The 20,243-nt window shown below is 39.8% G+C and overlaps 1 protein-coding gene across 1 annotated transcript in view; it reads left to right on the plus strand.

The window, feature by feature from the left end:
- Positions 1–20,243, plus strand: part of CAT (catalase) — a 37,673-nt gene that overhangs the window by 13,751 nt on the left and 3,679 nt on the right. Inside the window, exons 3-11 of the mRNA XM_061151761.1 lie at positions 968–1,078; positions 2,138–2,268; positions 2,722–2,826; positions 3,408–3,533; positions 7,785–7,976; positions 8,440–8,592; positions 13,600–13,738; positions 16,400–16,530; positions 19,819–19,926. Of these exons, the coding sequence (XP_061007744.1) occupies positions 968–1,078; positions 2,138–2,268; positions 2,722–2,826; positions 3,408–3,533; positions 7,785–7,976; positions 8,440–8,592; positions 13,600–13,738; positions 16,400–16,530; positions 19,819–19,926 (1,196 nt within the window). The remainder of the gene's footprint in view (positions 1–967; positions 1,079–2,137; positions 2,269–2,721; positions 2,827–3,407; positions 3,534–7,784; positions 7,977–8,439; positions 8,593–13,599; positions 13,739–16,399; positions 16,531–19,818; positions 19,927–20,243) is intronic.

A 20,243-nucleotide genomic window follows, 5' to 3' on the forward strand; every position in this document is an offset into this window, starting at 1 on the left:
TTTAGTCCATTCTGCAGTTTAGTAAAGAATGAAAAATATGGAAATACAGACATAGACATACTGTAATTATAACTAGATTAAGATGGTGCAGCTAACTGGATAAATAGTGGAATTAATTGCACAGTCAATGACAGTTGTGTAAGTGTGCTGGGTTTGTAGTGATTTTTCCATTTTGTCCAAGACTTCTGTAAAACTTTTATCTTGCTTTTATTACAGAAACAAAAGATGTAGATGATATTTAAAAGGAAGCTAAAAACTCACAAGGAGGGACTTCCCTGGCAGTCCAGTAGTTAGGACTCCAAGCTTCCAATGCAGGAGGTCTGGGTTCCATCCCTGGCTGGGGAGCCAAGATCTCACATGGCACATGGCATAGCCAATAAATAAATAAATTACTTAAATATTGTGAATCTTTAAAAAAAAACAACTCAATATGAAAAACAAAGTTTGATAGAAAGGAAGAAGTTTTGCTGGACTCCCCTTTAGGACTTCTCAATTTCTTTATTTCCTCTTCTATCTTCTCCAGCTTTTTTTGTGGGGCTGTTCCATCATGACTTTGATATACTGTTCGGTTTGTTGTTTGGCTGTGTGGCGAGCTTCCTAAGTGCGTAGCCTTTCCGTGTGTTTTCTCCTCCTCTCTTCTCTGTTCTTTCTCTCCTAGGTCCTACTTGTACCTGAAGGGCCTCTCAGACCCTGTGTTCTTCTGGCAACCCTGACTAGTTCCTTCTGGCTCCACTCCACTCCTCTTTGGCTCTGGCTCTGTAGCTCTCAGCTTAGCCCTGAGTGATGTAGGGCTTTGCATTTTGCTCTCATCATTTTATGTTTGGTGATCTCCCCTTCTCCCATCATTGGAAGCTCCCAGAAGGCCAGTGCTAAATCAACGGCTTCTCTTGTCACCCAGATACTTATTGAGGGCCTGGCAACCTGAGTGATAGTCTTGTGATGCCGATTTCTGTGGCTTTCTCCTTAGGGGCTTTTGGCTACTTTGAGGTCACACATGACATTACCAGATACTCCAAGGCGAAGGTGTTTGAGCATGTGGGAAAGAGGACGCCCATTGCAGTTCGCTTCTCCACTGTTGGTAAGTTGGTCTGTTTGCATTACTGGTGTTGCTTGACTCAACCCTGTATTTTATCTGAGGCATTTATAGCTTAGTTTCCAGAAAAAACTTACTAGACAATAGGAAACAAGCACTTCTCCAAAGTATAGCAACATTTTAGAGTAGAAAAAATATTTTAAGACATGTAGAAAACTACTTATAATTCTGTTTGTTGAGAGGTCTTAGGAAATCACACTTATGCAGAGCTCACGCCTGCAACTCTGTGACATTTGGAAAGAGTTTTTCCTATGAGTGGTTGCCTCAAACGGAACATGAAGTGGTAGTCTTACTCAATAGCCATGAGAACAACTGCCCTTTATTGAGGGTTAACTCTGTGCCGTCCATGGTTAGTGTTACAATACTAGATGTTAGTACTGATACTGCTTATAATCTCTAGATGTATTAATGCTTTGCATGGTGGGGTTATTTCTGTTTCTGAGAGAGTGATTTTTCTCATGTTACAGAGCTAGTCAGAGTGAGAGCTATCAAATTGCATCTCAGCATACCACAATGCCTGATTAATTCTGCCTCTGCATGAGTCTGTGTTTGTGCATTTTTATAATACTGTGAAATGCAAAAGGAAGTGAAATTAAGGATAAAAATTTTTGTCTTGACTCATTTTCTTAATATTAACCTCATAATTTTGACAACTCGCTTATTCTCTTTGTTCACTGCCTTAATCTTCATAATTATCCTCTTCCCTTATTTTACTTCAATTTTTAATTACCTGTTTGAACAAAGCTATCTTCTGTTATTTTAATTTAAATTTTAATTACCTGTTTGAACAAAGTTATCTTCTTAAATGGATAATCTTTTCAGCTATTATTATGTATACTTTCTTATTTCTCTCAGCTAATTTCTTTGTTTACTTTTTCAGTCTAAATTAGCTGGTGGGTAGTAGAAATAATAACCCAGGCACTTAAATGCCTAATGTACTTCTAGAAGCTGGGAAGGATAGATCCCAGTGTTTTTATGACTTGAGGCTTCCTGGTTGCAGAGTACTGTGGTGGAGGTTTGATCTTCCCCGTTTGAATCTTCTAGCTGGAGAATCGGGCTCAGCTGACACAGTGCGCGACCCTCGTGGCTTTGCAGTGAAATTTTACACAGAAGATGGTAATTGGGATCTTGTTGGAAATAACACCCCTATTTTCTTCATCAGGGATGCCCTATTGGTAGGTGATGAATTATTTCACACGCTGCAGATATTTGTTGATTTAAATTGATTTCAAATACTCCATATAGATTGGCATTTGAGGGAAAGCAGAAAGAAGGGAACATGGATTGGGGTTGGCTGGATTGCCTTTTACATTTTTTTCTGTTTTTAGTATCTTTTTTTATAAGGTCAGATTACAACAATTACCATTAGTCTTAGTTGGGCATTTTGGGGTTCACTGACTTGATGGGAATGATCCAGTTTTCCTTACAGCACTTGGAAAATGAATAAAAAGAGGCAGTCTGCTCAAAAACGTGTAGAGAGTAAATTTCATTTTAGGGTTTTGCAGCTTAAAATTTTAAAATTGTATTGTTCAAAATGATAATCTGTAAACCTAACAATAGGCAATGTATGACACTATAATTCCTGTAAACTTAATTTTTGGATTTTTTTCCTCTCTTTTTCCATTTAGTTTCCGTCCTTTATCCACAGCCAGAAGAGAAACCCTCAAACACACCTGAAGGATCCAGACATGGTCTGGGACTTCTGGAGCCTGCGTCCTGAGTCTCTGCATCAGGTGGGAAGGCCTCTTTTTTTCACTATGTCGCCGGATAAGGAACTGTTGATTATGCCTCATATAGTTTTCTCCAGTTTTGGATATTTTATTGGAATTGATTTTTGACTTTCTTTTGGGGAGCCTTCCTCAGATTTCGGTCCTTGAAGAGTTTTATAATGACGATTTTATTCATCTTTCCCCATTCATGGACCTTACATGATACTAGAACCATTATCAATTGATATTTAACAGTATTAAGGATTAAAGTTTCTTGTAGGAAGTCAAGCTCTTTGTATTAGGGAGATGAGGGGAAAGTAGTACCCAACAAATTTTCTGTTAAATTAGAATGTGAACAAGTCAGGCTAGTTTTCAGATTTGTTTTAGCTTTTCTGTATAGAATTTTGAGTCAGGACATTAGTGACTTATGTTTAATCTTTCTGCTTTAAAATTCTTCTGTTTGATATTTTTTTCAAATGGCAACCCTTCCTGTGAGCTGGTATGTTCCATGTCATTAAGAGATCTTTCTGGAAACTTAGGACTGTCTTAAAATTATGTTTTGATTTAAACTGAACAATTTGACCCATGATTTTTCTCTTCCTTAGGTTTCCTTCCTGTTCAGTGATCGAGGGATTCCAGATGGACACAGGCACATGAATGGATATGGATCGCATACTTTCAAGCTGGTTAATGCAAATGGAGAGGCAGTTTATTGCAAATTCCATTATAAGGTACAGGTCACCTTTGGCAAAGGGGGTGGAAGGCTCCTACCACCCACGTCTCCTTACTTCTCCTGAGGATTGGGCAAGGATCAAGGCCTGGCCTTCTCCACCTTCCCCTTACCTCCACCCCCAAGAATGACAAGTATCGATCTGGTTGATTAGGACTGCAATTATCTTATTGGCCACTGCCTGAGTAAACACTCAGGCTGCCCAGTTAGAACAAAGTAGTCTCTCTCTGTTCTCTTCATGTGGCTGAGGGTCAGAGCAGACAGAGGCTATCAATAGTCAGGCTTTTTCTTTTTGGACCCTGGGAGCTCTGCCATAAATGTTTGGGCAAGTGCTCATTTTGTGCTGGCTCTCTAGTTTAACATTTCTGGTGCTGGCAGGCGCATACTGATATATATATTTTTTCCCCTGGAGAGGGAAGATCTAAGGTTTTAGATCAAAGATAAAGAGATAATAGAGGCCTCCAAGCTAGGTAAAAGGAAATTCCTCCCTGGTTTAGCCTAGAGTTCTTTGTTGGAATTTAGAGTCAGGTGTTAGTAAATAGTCAAGTGTTACGTTTTTGCTTTACCTTTGCTAGCCCTGAGTACATTGTTCTGAGTACAGATACTTTTGGGGTCCAGGAGGGCTTTAAGACAGAACTGGGACATTCTTGTTTGTAATAGCAATCTCTTTCTAATTTTCAACATCTGATGCTGTCTTTCCAAAAATATTTCTCCTCACTTTTAAATTCATCCATCTATTTTTTTTAAAGGATTTATTGTGAACACCACACATAAAAAAATCAGTTACAAATTTCAGGGAACAAAAATTGTTTTTTTCATGAGATTTTTATTGGTTGTTTTGAGGATTAGTACACAGACTTTTCAGTTTGTACACAATTGTAACATATGTACCAAAAATCTAAAAAAATCATGTAGTTGTGATTCTTTTCTAAATGTTTCAGTGATTTTCTGGCTTAAAATTTGGAGGCAAATTTTCCTTAATGGGATATCAAGTACCAATATCTTCAAATGTTAATATGCTGTTATATCATAAGTCCCACTAGTTCACAATTTAATATCATATACTACATACTTGAATTTTCAGTCATTCACATTAACAAAATTACTGGGAAAACTGGACTTCCACAACCAAAGATGTTATAGGGTGCATAAGATTCTGACAAGGAGAGCCAAGATCAAGGAGTGGTTTGCTTTATTTAGGGAACAGTTCTACCAGAAACATCATAGGAGAGGTGATTTAAAGTGTTCAAGACATTAAGTGCACAACTAACTCCAAAGTGCTATATAGTGTGCTTTGCATTATAGGATAGAAAAGCTATCCCCATTTATGGAGTTGTTAAGCTGACACCCAAGACAATCAAGGCCTCCCATATTCAATACCCCACTATTTTCTGGTTGTACCAAAAAATAACCAACCAGCAAATGATCTTATTTTTGTTTTTTTTTTTAAAAAAAAGCATTTACACTTAAAAAAACTGGATGAGGTGGGATACTTTCCTTCTTTTTTTTTTTTTTTTTTAATATCTATTTACTTCTTTGGCCATGCTGGGTCTTTGTTGTGGCGCATGGGCCCACTAGTTGTGGCAGATGGACTTAGTTGCTCCACAGCATGTGGGATCTTAGTTCCCCGATCAAGGATTGAACCCACGTCCCCTGCATTGTGAGGTGAATTCTTAAATACTGGACCACCAGGGAAGTGCCAAGAATTCCCTCCTTCTTAAAACTATTTCTAAATCTACTAAAAAACTTGCATTTACCAAATAGTTGATTAAAAAAAAAATCCCTCTGGATTGTACAAGAAGGGAGACAGGGACCACTGATAGGACTGGATGTGTGATATTAATCAGACTTGGCTTCTCTCTCTCCTGCTGCATCAGAGGCTGGGCTCTCCTCGTTCTTTAGTGTCTCCGTTTTCTGCAGGTAAATCATCATCTTTAGTTTCTTGGTTAGCCCCTTTGTCCTGTTTTCCCTTTGCTCCTCCCCGTTAGCCTTTTGTTGGCACGTTTTTGTCTGAAGATTTATCCTTTTCTGCTGCCTTTTGGGGCTTCATTTCCACTTTTGCAGGAGCAGGCTTAGCTGACAGCCTTGCAGATCTCCTCTTGGGCTCCTCATTCTCCCCACCGCCCCCCAACTTCTGAGCTGACCTTCCTCATGGCAGCAATGGGAGCTGGGGAGGTGTGCTGCGCCCCCTGGCTGCTGCTGCTCCTCCAGCCCAAAATTTCCGTTTTTTTTTTCATTTGCTTTCATACAATCAGATCATATCAGTTACTTTGGGGGAATATTTTGAGAATCTTTTAATTGAGGTATTTCACGGGTTCTCTTAGTATGACTTTGGTGTTGGTTAGAATAAGTAATATTGCCAGAGAACTCTAGAAGGTTATTTTAAAAACCTCTGGTTGCTTAAGAACTTGTTTCCAAATACTGCTGCTAAAATAAGCAGAGACAAAAGTGGACTCATGACATATATAGGCTCCCACTTAATGATATCCCAAGGACCTATTTTCTTCTGTCCTATTTAACCATTATGTGAACAGCTTAGGTGGGTGTATCGAACAGGAAAACTGTCATCCCTGTTTATATTTATGACTTGGATCTATATTCTTTGGCAAGGAACAGTTACAGGAAACGGTTAACCCATTGGCTTGTAATTGCCAAAAGAAGAAGCGTAGTGTCACTTGGAGCAAGACTAAGTGATTGTATCTGGGACAACTAGTGTGGTCGTGGCTTTGCAGTTAGAACAATCTGAACTCCCATCTTCCTTCTTCTAGATAATTGTCTCTTGGCACATTATTAAAGGTTCTTTGAGCTCCAGTTTAGTCATGGTGAAATTGGGTAATAGTGCCAACTGTCAGTAGCCCTGGAAAGATTGGGTTGCTTACGGGTCTGTTCGGCCAAGGGCTCTGAGGTAGCATGGGATCTAATAGATTCATCAGTTTGGATTATTCTGACCTAAGGTCATGCTTTTCTAAACCCAGGGGATTCAGTTAAAATCAGAAAGGTATTGCAATAATATTGTACAATTTAGTGTATTAGCTGGGTGATCTGCAGATGGTGACTTCCATTTTCTAATTCTGAAGACATAACAGGCTGAAAAAAATCTTGCCACTGGCTAGAGAGAGCTGGGATTTCCGTGGTAGACATTGGCCAGCCTTTTAGAGGTGACTTTTGCAAAGGAAATATTTACGTGTATCTGACTTGTTGGAGATCTTTCAAAATAAGATAGCGGTGGGAACTCTATTGAAGAGCAGGATGGGATGATAATAGGAGCTCTGGTGAAAGTGACTTAATGTCTTTGGGTCTTAATGGCTTGTTTGAAAGTCAGAATATTAATACTATTGCGTTGACCAAAAAGTTCATTTGGGTTCATCTTATGGAAAGACTTGAATGAACTTTATGGCCAACCCAGTACTTTTGGTTGCTCATAGTTGGTGAACTGCTTGAGTGGCTATACTGAATTTCTTTTCAGCTCTATAAACTGTGATTCTATGATTTCTTTAAAAAAAGTTAAAAAAAGGAAGAGAGTTGGACTAGAGGGATACTAGCTGAGCACAATCTCAGTAGTTGATTTGAGATATTATAAGACAGGGAATTTAGAAAATTACTTCATGCAAAAAAAGGAGGAAAGTCCTTTAATTTTATTAACCATTTGCTTACTTTTAAAATATATTTTGATTTTTTTTTCTCTGATCTGAAATAGCATGAGTATAAACATTCAAATAGTAGCCACTCTGGAAAACAGTTTTGAAATTCCTCGAGAAATTAAACATAGAATTACCATATGACCCAACAGCTCCATTTATGATATGTACTCAGAGAAATCCACTGACTTGAACACTTTAAAGTGGTTAAAATGATAAATTATATGTTATGTATACTTTATAGCAAAAAATTGTTTTGGCTTGTCTGAAGACAGTAATGTAGCATTTTCTATATGAGCGAAACATTGAAAGTGAACCATATGTCAACAATTTAAAAAATTCAAAAAAAAATTCAAATAATGTGGAATACATAAAGGGAAAGAAAGACTAATTTTAAATATAAAATGTGTAGACAGATTCCCTGGACGTTGAAAAGAATCAGGATAAGCAAATAGAATTTCTTATTTATAAATTCATACTTGTGTCAGATTTGAAGAGGGGAGTTACTGTTACAAGGAAAATCCAGTCTTTGAATAGTGTCACTCATAATCCCTCAATGAATTACCTACTTTGCCAGTAGGTTTCAGTTTGAGCTTCTTTGTTTTCTCCTGTAGACTGACCAGGGCATCAAAAACCTTTCTGTTGAAGATGCAGCAAGACTTGCCCACGAAGATCCTGACTATGGCCTCCGCGATCTTTTCAATGCCATTGCCACAGGCAACTACCCATCCTGGACTTTATACATCCAGGTCATGACATTTAGGGAGGCAGAAAATTTTCCATTTAATCCATTTGATCTTACCAAGGTGAGTCAGTTAACAACTAAGTTGTTTTATTTTTAAAGTGTCTTCACACCTAATTTAAAAAATTTGTAGTCAAGCATTTATAAATTGTGTACAAAACAGTTGGTGTCACCTAAGAGTTTCCTAGCCTGTGAATGAGGGCTCACCAGCATCTCCCTTCCAGTTCCTGTTTGATAACTTTATTGAGTTCATCTGGGTGGCCTGATATATTGTTATTAGCAGGGAACAAATTTTGATGAGATGATGTACTTTTGCCCAGGGAAAATGTCAATATTTACTCCTGTTTACTGTTGCAAAAGAATCAACCAATGCACTTACCTTAAGTTCTTACCATTTTATTAGATTCACAGTGTTATTTTCACTTATTATCATTGGCTTCATTGTATTTGAAAGCTGATATTTTTATGAGTACTTTAATTTCCTTCTGTTGGTTGTCTGGTAATTGTGAATATGACATTATTTTTAGGTTTGGCCTCACGGCGACTACCCTCTTATCCCAGTTGGTAAACTGGTCTTAAACCGGAACCCAGTTAATTACTTTGCTGAGGTTGAACAGTTGGCTTTTGACCCAAGCAACATGCCGCCCGGCATCGAGCCCAGCCCTGACAAAATGCTTCAGGTAAACCTAGTTGATCTAGAGGTTCTGAGGCAGGAGTGTGTGTACATGCCTGTGTGCCCTTGCACGGGTGTGTGTGAATACACACACACACACAGAGTGTAATTTGGCCTGATCTTTATATGAAGAATTAACTAGGACATCACTTAAACCTTGGTCTGGGTCTTTAGTTCCTGTGGGACTGAATGAAACATCCTTAAATGAGTGTTAACAGGATAAAACAAATTTCATAGTGAGTCCCTCAATATGGTAACTTTGATATTTAGGCTCTTAGTGTCTTGTGTCTCTTTAACAAGTGGTGCTGGGAAAACTGGTCAACCACTTGTAAAAGAATGAAACTAGAACACTTTCTAACACCATACACAAAAATAAACTCAAAATGGATTAAAGATCTAAATGTAAGACCAGAAACTATAAAACTCCTAGAGGAGAACATAGGCAAAACACTCTCCGACATAAACCACAGCAAGATCCTCTATGACCCACCTCCCAGAATATTGGAAATAAAAGCAAAACTAAACAAATGGGACCTAATGAAACTTAAAAGCTTTTGCACTACAAAGGAAACTATAAGTAAGGTGAAAAGACAGCCCTCAGATTGGGAGAAAATAATAGCAAATGAAGAAACAGACAAAGGATTAATCTCAAAAATATACAAGCAACTCCTGCAGCTCAATTCCAGAAAAATAAATGACCCAATCAAAAAATGGGCCAAAGAACTAAACAGACATTTCTCCAAAGAAGACATACAGATGGCTAACAAACACATGAAAAGATGCTCAACATCATTCATTATTAGAGAAATGCAAATCAAAACCACAATGAGGTACCATTACACGCCAGTCAGGATGGCTGCTATCCAAAAGTCTACAAGCAATAAATGCTGGAGAGGGTGTGGAGAAAAGGGAACCCTCTTACACTGTTGGTGGGAATGCAAACTAGTACAGCCGCTATGGAAAACAGTGTGGAGATTTCTTAAAAAACTGGAAATAGAACTGCCATATGACCCAGCAATCCCACTTCTGGGCATACACACTGAGGAAACCAGATCTGAAAGAGACACGTGCACCCCAATGTTCATCGCAGCACTGTTTATAATAGCCAGGACATGGAAGCAACCTAGATGCCCATCAGCAGATGAATGGATAAGGAAGCTGTGGTACATATACACCATGGAATATTACTCAGCCATTAAAAAGAATTCATTTGAACCAGTCCTAATGAGATGGATGAAGCTGGAGCCCATTATACAGAGTGAAGTAAGCCAGAAAGATAAAGAACATTACAACATACTATCACATATATATGGAATTTAGAAAGGTGATAATGATAACCCTATATGCAAAACAGAAAAAGAGACACAGAAATACAGAACAGACTTTTGAACTTTGTGGGAGAATGTGAGGGTGGGATATTTCAAAAGAACAGCATGTATACTATCTATGGTGAAACAGACCACCAGCCCAGGTGGGATGCATGAGACAAGTGCTCCGGCCTGGTGCACTGGGAAGACCCGGAGGAATCGGGTGGAGAGGGAGGTGGGAGGGGGGATCGGGATTGGGAATACATGTAAATCCATGGCTGATTCATATCAATGTATGACAAAACCCCTGGAAAAAAAAATAATAATAATAAAAAAAAATAAAAAATAAAAAAAAAACCCCAAACATCCAATAGAAAAAAAAAAATAAAAGAGGTTGTAGTAGAAATACCTTAGGTATTTGTGGGATATTCTTTTTCAGTCTTTCCCCATCAAGGATGGGGACTACCATTAATTGGTATTTCTCATGTAAAGAGAAAATGATGGCATGTGTTAAAAGAGACCCAGAGGTGATTTTTACAAGCTCAGTTTATGTTCCCATTGATTAAAGGCAGTGGGTTTTCCTGTTTGTTTTGGTAATGTTCCTGCTGCTGCTGCTGCTAAGTCGCTTCAGTTGTGTCCAACTCTGTGCGACCACATAGACAGAAGCCCACCAGGCTCCCCCGTCCCTGGGATTCTCCAGGCAAGAACACTGGAGTGGGTTGCCATTTCCTTCTCCAACGCATGAAAGGAAAAGTGAAAGTGAAGTCGCTCAGTCGTGTCTGACTCTTAGCGACCCCAGGACTGCAGCCTACCAGGCTCCTCCGTCCATGGGATTTTCCAGGCGAGAGTACTGGAGTGGGTTGCTATTGCCTTCTCTGGTAATGTTCCTAGGCTTTCAGTATTTTTTCACCTCATTCCAGTATGTTTTTTCAAGAGTACAGAGAGTGAAAAATTCTTATCTGGATCAGAAATTAATGGGGAAATAACTGGCTTAATAATTATTGAATAAGTCAATCTTTTGTGTTTTTAGACTGTGATCATGGTACAAAGGTTAAAGTTTTTACCCTCGATCAGACCACAGTGACTGACGGCTATTTCTTATGTAAGCGTCCAATTCCAATTCAGGTGTCACTGTCCATGGAGGTGAATTAAGTTTCCTTTGTTTTTTTAAAATAGTAATTTTTTTTGCTTTGACATTGGGAGCATTTGAACCTTTTATAGAAAATAAATTTATATTAATTTTTAATTTAATTTGACTGCTGTGAGTTGAATACCTGTCTACTGATAGATTGTCGTGGCCGCTGTAACAGGAGGCCATACAACAGGGAAGGACTATTGTACTTAGTCAGCCTTTTGATGAGCACTGAGGAATTGTCCAAGGTTTTTTGAGTAGGTTAGTAATAGAGTCTGCGTGGGGCCTTAGGAAGAGTCTTTTGGCAGGAATATGTAGGGTAATGTTGTTGGAGGATGGCTTGGAAAAGGAGGGCCAGCGAGGAGGGCTTGGAAATTACTCTGATGGGAACTAACGCATGACCAGGTGGTAGTCATTGTACAGTAATGGACAGTGTTTTCCGTTGCCTTTCAACGTTATTGTTGAAAGGCAACACATTATTAAATTTTAAACCTTTGGGATGCAGGGTGAAAAGCACTGAGTATATAACGTGAGTCCCAGAGGCTGTCCCCTGAGTGCCTGGGGATGCAGGGGCAGCCCTTCTTCCCTCCCGTGCTTCACAGTTCATCAGGAGTGGAGAAGCTGACTGCTGGAGTGGGAGGGCTTGGCTCTGTTTTCTCACCTCAGCCCAGCAAGGAGCTCGGGCACAGGGCCCTGGGGAAGGCCTTCATTCAAGTTGGGGTCAGGGTGTGTCCTTGCTATACGCATTTCTCAGCCTTGGCTTGGCAGGTCTCTACCTGCAGGTGGGATGGGGATGCCTTATAAACACAAGGTGACACAAAACCAGAATAAAACAGAGGCTATATCCAGGAGCTGCTGATGGCTCAGCCGTATCTTCTGTCCCATTGGTATAGTTAGAGCACAGATTAGTCTGCTTTGGGCAGGAGGAGGCAACCAGCATCCCAACTAGAGGTGCTTTTGTTCATGGTTGCATGGCCAGTCATCTGAATATTACTTTATTTTTAATATTTTTAAAGATTTTTTTTTAATGTGGACCATTTTTGAAATCTTTATTGAATTTGTTACAGTATTGCTTCTGTGTTCTGTTTTGGTTTTTTTGGTCGAGAGGCATATGGGATCTTAATAGCTCCCCAACCAGGGATCAAACCTGCACCCTCTGCATTGGAAGGTGAAGTCTTCACTAGACTGCTGGGGAAGCCCCTGAATATTACTTTAGCCTCATGATTATAGGAGGTAGAGCCACTCAGCCAAGAGCAGATTATCGACGGAACAGCAAGACTGGACTAAGCATGTTGGCCTGAGTGATTTGGTACAAAATAATCACATCAGTGGCCCTGTTCAACTTGATTTGTATTTTTGCTGGCCCATAGAATTAGTGATATAAGAATATTCTTTCAGGCTTCCCTGGTGGCTCAGATGGTAAAGAATCTGCCTGTAATGTGGGGGGACCTAGGTTCGAGGCCTGGGTTGGGAAGATCCCCTGGAGAAGGGAATGGGTACCTACTCCAGTTTTCTTGCCTGGAGAATTCCATGGACACAGGAGCCTGGCAGGCTACAGTCCATGGGATTGCAAAGAGTCAGACATGACTCAAGTGACTTAGCACACACGCATGCTTGAATATTCTTTCAGATTCAAGGCCAATAATAAAGTCAATTAAAGAAACCTGCTTGTGAGTAGAGCTTTGAATAATGAGAATATTTAAATAATTGGATACTAAGATTTATATGGAGTTAATCATCAAGCTTTTTGTTTCAACACTAATTGAAAGAAATTGCACAACCTCCTGCCTTGGTAAATATGTGATTTAGTTTAATCTTGATTCAGGGCCTTGTGTCATTGTAGGGCCATCGTCCCATACCATGACTTTCTTTGTGTGATACCTTGTTAATATCTAGAAAGTCCCCGAGCTCACAGTGTATCTGACATAAACCAGGCTGCAACACAAAAGGTGTTTTGTTTTTTTTTTTAAATAATTTCCCGTACAGTTGATTTTGCAGAAATCTGCTTCTTTTTGTTAAGAGCAAATGGTTGACTCCTCCCCTGGAGTGAGAGAGTGGGGAGGAATGGAGTTAGTTTATGAGTCCAGTTAGTCGGGTTCTAGCAAGTTTGTTTTGCAGTGTAATGTGTTCTTGGAAACAAGAAATCATTTTTATTTCTTATTTATTTTTTTATATTTTGGCTGCACCACTTACCATGTGGGATCCTAGTTCCCCAACCAGGGGTCACACCTGTCCCCCTTGCATTGGAGTCTTAACCCCTGGGTTGCCAGGGAAGTCCCCGGAATAAGAAATAATTCAAGCCTGGGCACTAACTTGTTGTTTGAGGAAAAAAGGAGTTACGATCGAGAAGAGATGTGAAGATTTGTGGCTCTTTGGCTGCACGATGTGGAAGATTAAGGACCGTTCAGTTGGGGAGCACTCATTTCGTGAGAGAGAAGAAACCTTGGTCTTCACTGGGCGGACAGTCAGGGCTTTGGGGTGCTGTGTGTTTGATGCTTGCCAGTGAAGTTCATGGGCAGTTTCTCTTTTGTCTGTTACTGCGCATTGTCAGCGTCTGTTCCCTTTGTACCTGCAGGGCCGCCTTTTCGCCTATCCTGACACTCACCGCCACCGCCTGGGACCCAACTATCTCCAGATCCCTGTGAACTGTCCCTACCGTGCTCGAGTGGCCAACTACCAACGTGACGGCCCCATGTGCATGATGGACAATCAGGGTACGCCTCAGAAGGTGGCTCACTCTGAGGGTGCTGGGGGGCACTGCCAGGCAGGGGTTGGGGCGCCCCGTCAGCCCAGGGGTTTTCAGGCTGCCCCAGGGACATGCTGCTTGTGCCCACCACGTATCTCTTGCCCAGCAGTGAAGGTTTCGGCTGCCTGAGGACCCTCTCTACTTTTATCTATTTTATATGTTAATTATTGAGAGTTCCCACCTCAGATTTTACTTGCTGTCCATCTGACAGTGAAAGGCAGGGAGACAGATCTTTCACACTGGCTCTTGGCAGGGTATCATGCAACTTATGGAGCAGGTTTTTTTTTTTTAATTAATTAATTTTATCACTGACGTTGATTTTGCTGTATTTCTTGCCGGTCTTTTCTGAGAATATTTGTTACACATTTAAGATTAGCTTCCCGGGCGGCTCAGATGGTAGAGAGCCTGCCTGCGATGCAGGAGACCTGTGTTCGATCCCTGGGTTGGGAGGATCCCCTGGAGAAGGAAATGGCAACCCACTCCAGTCTTCTTGCCTGGAGAATTCCATGGACAGAGGACCCTGGTTGGCTACAGTCCATGGGATTGCAAAGAGTTGGACACGACTGAGCAACTAACACACAAGATTAGCTTATATATATATAATTTTGTGCCTTGCATTTTGTTACAATTATTATCATTAAGCCTCTTCCAAGTATTCAACAAGTTTACATGTTCACTAACTGAGTGTATTGGGTGGTTGCAGTATTTCTGTGCTCTGAGGCTTAACATGTTCATGTATAATTGCCCAAAGTAATTGATACTTCTCTGTCTGTCTTCTGTTTTTATCCTAAAGTGATTTTTTTTTTCACTAATATTCCTTGATTTTTTTGTTATTGAGACTGGTAGTATTAAGTGAAAGTCGCTCAGTCGCAGCTGACTCTTTGCTACCCCATGGACTGTGCAGTCCATGGAATTCTCCAGGCCAGAATACTGGAGTGGATAGCCTTTCCCTTCTCCAGGGAATCTTCCCAACCCAGGGATTGAACCCAGGTCTCCCGCATTGCAGGTGGATTCTTTACCAACTGAGCTATCAGGGAAGCCCGGCTGTATTAAAGTGGTTCATACATATTTTGGGATGTCATTAATAAGTAATTGCTTCGTGCTTACTGTTCTTGTTTACTATTACAGTGGTGTACATATGAAAAACTACTTGGACACACCTTTTGCCTAATTTTAAAAGTAGAACGTTTGAACTGTCCCCTTGCAGCTTAATGAAAAAGCTTAATCTTTCACAATAGTCAGTGACTTGAGGCCAACTCCGACTTTGAGTAAAGGTCAGAGCTTATTTGGAAATAAAATTTTAAAGTTACTCAAACTGGCACAGTTCAAAGAACTAATTCTTAGTACAGAAAATCACTGTGATGGCTCGTTATTGGAGAACTTTGCTTTTCACATGGACATGGCTGACCTGGAATTAATTTCTTGGGCTGGTAACTGGACTCCATGGGAGTGGTGCCCCTGTCTTCCTATGTGCTTTTGGTTCCTTTGTCAGTGTGATGTACAGTGTGATGTATCCACCCAGAATTGTCTATTTCAGCAGGGACCTGGGTAAAATTCTAAACCCAGACTGGTTTGTTCAAACCACTTGCTATGTTTTTTCAAGCCATCCTTTCTGTTTAGGCAGTGTGTACTCAGATAACGCAAGCTTCTGTTAACATCAGCTGAAGCAGAGTATAGTTGGGAAAATAAACATGCCAAAAAGAAAAAAAAAAGCCTTATAATTTATTCCGGAAGTCTTAATACATGTTTTGATTGCATTTGTCATTATTTTTCCTAAGTCCAGAGAAATCAGTGGTGACATATTAGAAATATCAAAGTTAAAAAAAAGTATTTTAAAAATGTATCTGTAAAGAGAAGCAAGAGTGAAGCTGTTGGGCTGGTTGGCCAAAAAGTTCGTTTGGGTTTTTCTGTAAGATGTTAAACGGAGAACCCAAACAAGCTTTTCTGGCCAGCCCAATAGAATTAAATAAAGTCGTAGTCAATAAAGGAAAGATACCCCAAGCATCTTAAACACCTTTAAGAAATAGTGAAGTAGAGTCCTGTGATGGGAATGTAGTATGTGCTGGAATGGAGAAGTCAAAAATTCCAGATTCTGGACCCAGCACTGACCACGACATCACCCTGCAGCAGTCAGCGAGCGTCTCAGGGCTCAGTCTGTGTGTCTGGTGACTGAAAAAGCAGAGCTGGAACTTTGAGCTGCTCCCAGGAATTCCGTGGTTCCATGTTTGAACTACACCCAGGCCCGATTGAAACCCTCCAATTTGAAATGTGTCTTTGGGTGTCATCTTCTGTGGGGGCCAAACCAAACTTACATACATGTATTTGTCCTGGTAAGCATCAGAAGACTGTAGAGATGGGGCCATCTGAGTGTTCAGAGGGAACTTGGGATCTCTCCTGTAAGATGCAGAGGGAGACGGACATGCGAGCAGGTGACAGTATTCTCTTAAGAATCTGGGTGCTGTTTATAGCTAAATATGGGGAGTTAAAAACAATATGTGCATGGCATGTGCACACGCATGTGCACACACACACACATAATTGTCACTTGAATTTGTTTCTTATTTTGTTGACTATTTGTAGATTTCATTTTTCATCTCCCCAAGTGAATGTATGTGGTTTTCCTTTAAAGGTGGGGCTCCAAATTACTACCCCAATAGCTTTAGTGCTCCCGAGCATCAGCCTTCTGCCCTGGAACATAGGATCCACTTTTCTGGGGATGTACAGCGCTTCAACAGTGCCAGTGATGACAATGTCACTCAGGTAATGGCTCCTTTGTCTGCTGTGAGAGTTGCTTGGTCATTCTTCTCAATGTCTGCATGTTTTCACCTTTTAAAGTGTCTCATTTGTCTCAAATTGAATTCAGGGACAACATCTTTATTCATAACTCAGTTCCCATATTAGATGGAGTTGAAAATAGAGTCTCAGATTATCTCTTTATTTTTTCATATGCAGATATCCAGCATTCAGTACTAAATTGTCAGGCATACCCAACACTTAAGACCTTACATCTGAAAAATCAAGAGGGAGAAAAAAACATAACAAAATTGGCAATAGAAGCAAACCTGCTGGAGATCCAGATAGTGAAATTGTCAGATACAGGTTTTAAAATAACTGCAAATAATATTTTTAGGAAAATAGAAAAGAGATGACGACATGAAGCATTATTGAGAACTTTAATCTATAAAAAAAAGAATTGAGAGAACATCCCTAGCAGTCCAGGAGTTAAGACTCTGCATTTCTACTGCAGGGGGTGTAGGTTCGATCCCTGGTTGGGGAACTAAGATCCCTCAAGCTGTGCAGTGCGGCCAATAAAATAAAATTAAATTTAAAAAATTGAATGGACATACTGAACTGGAAAATGAACAACTAAAGTTAAGCATTTAGTAAATGAGTTTAAAAGGTAATTAAACATAACTGAAGAGAGGATTACTGAACTGGCAGACAGAGCAGTAGATGTTATCAAGACTCACTCATGAAGGTTTGAGAAAAAAAGAACTTCCCTTCGTTATGAGAAACCATTTAGAGATTGAGAATGCAAGCCACAGTTTGCTTTCCTCTAAATAACAAACAACACACGTACAGTACATATAAGGAACTCCCACACAGCAATAAGAAAAAGTCAGACAAATGAGTATAAAGAAAAATGGACAAAAGACTTGAATAGGCACTTCACAAGAGAAGTATCCAAATGACTGGAAAACATACAGAAAGGTCATTTATTTCAGTAGTCATCAGGAATATACAAAGTAAAACTAAAAAGAGGTACTACTACAAATGCACAAGAATGATGAGACTTAAAGAGACTGTGTACCAAGTATTTGCAAAATAAGAAACAGCTCTCACGTAAGTGTAAATTGGTTCAGGTGTTTTGGAGACCTGGTTGTCAGTATCCACTGAAGCTAAACATGTACATGTCTTTTGACCTAGTAAGTGCACTCTTAAACATAGATTCCAAATAGAAATGTGTACATATGTGCAGCAGGAGACAGGTATAACAGTTTGTTCATATCATCTAAGTGTTCATCAACGAAAGCTTGGATAAATAAACTGTAGTATATTCCCACGGTGTACAGAAGCGAAAACTAATGAAGTATTCCAACAAGCAGTAACACAGATGAATCTTACAAACATGAAATTGAACAATAGAATGAGAATATAGACCACATGATTCCATTTGTGTACATTTCCAAGAGAAGTAAAGAAAAACATTTATAATAATAGAAGTAAAACGACTGGGGAGTCAGTTGGAGAAGGGGGACTGGGAGGAGGGGTATGGTAGGGGCATTTCTGAGATGTGAGTGGTGTTCTCTCTTGATCTGGGTGGTTGTGACACATCAGTGTCCCCTGAAAAATCACAGTGAACTTCACACTTACGTTTGGTACCCTTACTGCAGACATATTACACTTAAAAAGAAAAAAAAAGTCATTCTCTCACTTTGTATAGACTATTAAAAATGTCACTTTTTCGTTAATAAGAATTTGGTCGTGCTCTTAAAGGTCTGTGGTTAAAGTGTTGGAGTGGGTAGATTAGCTCAGCATCCTCATCTGGTTATAGAGTGGAACAGCTGTCTCCCATGTGGAGTCCATGCCCTCCTGTAGCGAGCAGCTGAGCTGTGTGTGATTGGTGGTGGTTAGCCACGCATGTGCTGTGCTGGGCTTAGTCGCTCAGTCGTGTCCGACTCTTTGCGACCCCATGGGCTGCAGCCCACCAGGCTCCTTTGTCCATGGGATTCTCCAGGCAGAAATAGTGGAGTGGGTTGCCGTTTGCTACGCCAGGAGATCTTCCCGGCCCAGGGATCGAACCTGGGTCTCCCAAGTTGCAGGCAGATTCTTTACTATTTGAGTCACTAGAGTTTATGATGTGGCCATTCAGACTGGAGTGGGGTGATACCTCATTGTAGTTTTGATCTGTATTTCTCTAATAATTAGCAATGTTCAGCATTTTTTCATGTCTGTTGGCCATCCGTATATCTTCTTTAAAGAAGTGTCTAATTAGATCTTTCCACATGCAGTACTTTGATTGGATTATGTTAATACCTAAAACTCTAAAGATTTTTAAACTTTCATATAAGATTTAAAGTTTGCTCAAATTTTGAAAATAGTATTATATTCTGATATTTGGTAACTTATAAAAACTGTAAAGTTTTGATATTTTATAAATTTGCTACCTTGGATAATTTGATGTTTTTGGACTTTATAAACATTAGTAGAACAGTACATAGAATAGTGTCTGGTGCATTATAGGTATGTGAGTAATAAATATTTGCTCAGTGAATGAATGAATGAAATGTTGAATAGAGTCAGAGCGATAACTGAGGAATGGCTGATTTCAGAAATGAGCGGAGGCTGTTAGGACTCAAATGTATTACTTTGCTCTAACTTTTAATTTTAACCTTCTGATATTCATTTTAGAAGTAAACTCAGTAATGTAAGCGAAATACCACTATTAACATCTGTCTTCTCTAAGAAATCTTGGCTTCTGAGTAGCTACAAACCTAATTAATGAGTTAGGGTGTGTCCTCTTTGGTTCTTGGTGAACTGAACAGAGGTTGTATTGTGCTCAGCTTGCATTTGATGACAGCACATTCTGTCCTTGTCTGTATTAGGGTGTGGTGGCATTTTTAATTGTAGGCTACACTGCCTTTTATTTATAAGAGATTTATAGGCAGTGACCACAAAAGACATTAAAAAGAAGTTATGAGCTATTATCTTCCTTTTTTTTTGGCCATGCCCCACAGTATATGGGCTCTCAGTTCCCCGACCAGGGATTGAACCCATGCCTGCCACATTGGAAGCGTGGAGTCTTAACCACTGGACGGCCAGGGAAGTTCCCTGTTATCTTCCTGATTGACTTAAAACAAAAAGTGAGGAACTCAACATGTGACAGTTTCATCAATAGTTTCAAATTCTTCTTAAATTGCAAAGCCTTTTTTCATTCTTATAGCAATGAGAAATCTTGCATCTTCATTTCAAAAGTGGGATTTGGGGTCAGTTTTGTTTGTGATAAAATAGTTATCTGATTCCCTGCCCTCTGTTTTCAATGAGCAGGTGCGGGATTTCTATTTGAAAGTACTGAATGAGGAGCAGAGGAAACGCCTGTGTGAGAACATTGCAGGCCATCTCAAAGATGCACAACTTTTTATCCAGAAGAAAGCGGTGAGTGATACTTTGTAAGCCAAACAGTGTCACCTGCTGGCAGGATGGGAGAGTGCCGCTGTGGGAGAAAAACCTTCAAAACAAGTGTCATTTCTATTTTACTTAAGTTAAGCAAACTTAAAAAAAAATGAGTATGACTCCTCAATCAACCTCTGATTCTGTTCTTTCTGTGGCTTACCTCCAGTAGATACACCATATCCGTTAATCGTTTACTCTTTGTCCAGTGTGTAATAATTTAGTTTAGGGCCGATCGTCTCCTAATGCTATTCAATCTGACTGTAGCCAAGTTCCATGTTAAGAGAGTAATGTCCAGTTTC

The sequence above is a fragment of the Dama dama genome, chromosome 1, assembly GCF_033118175.1.
Source record: "Dama dama isolate Ldn47 chromosome 1, ASM3311817v1, whole genome shotgun sequence".
Taxonomy (NCBI): Eukaryota; Metazoa; Chordata; class Mammalia; order Artiodactyla; family Cervidae; genus Dama; species Dama dama.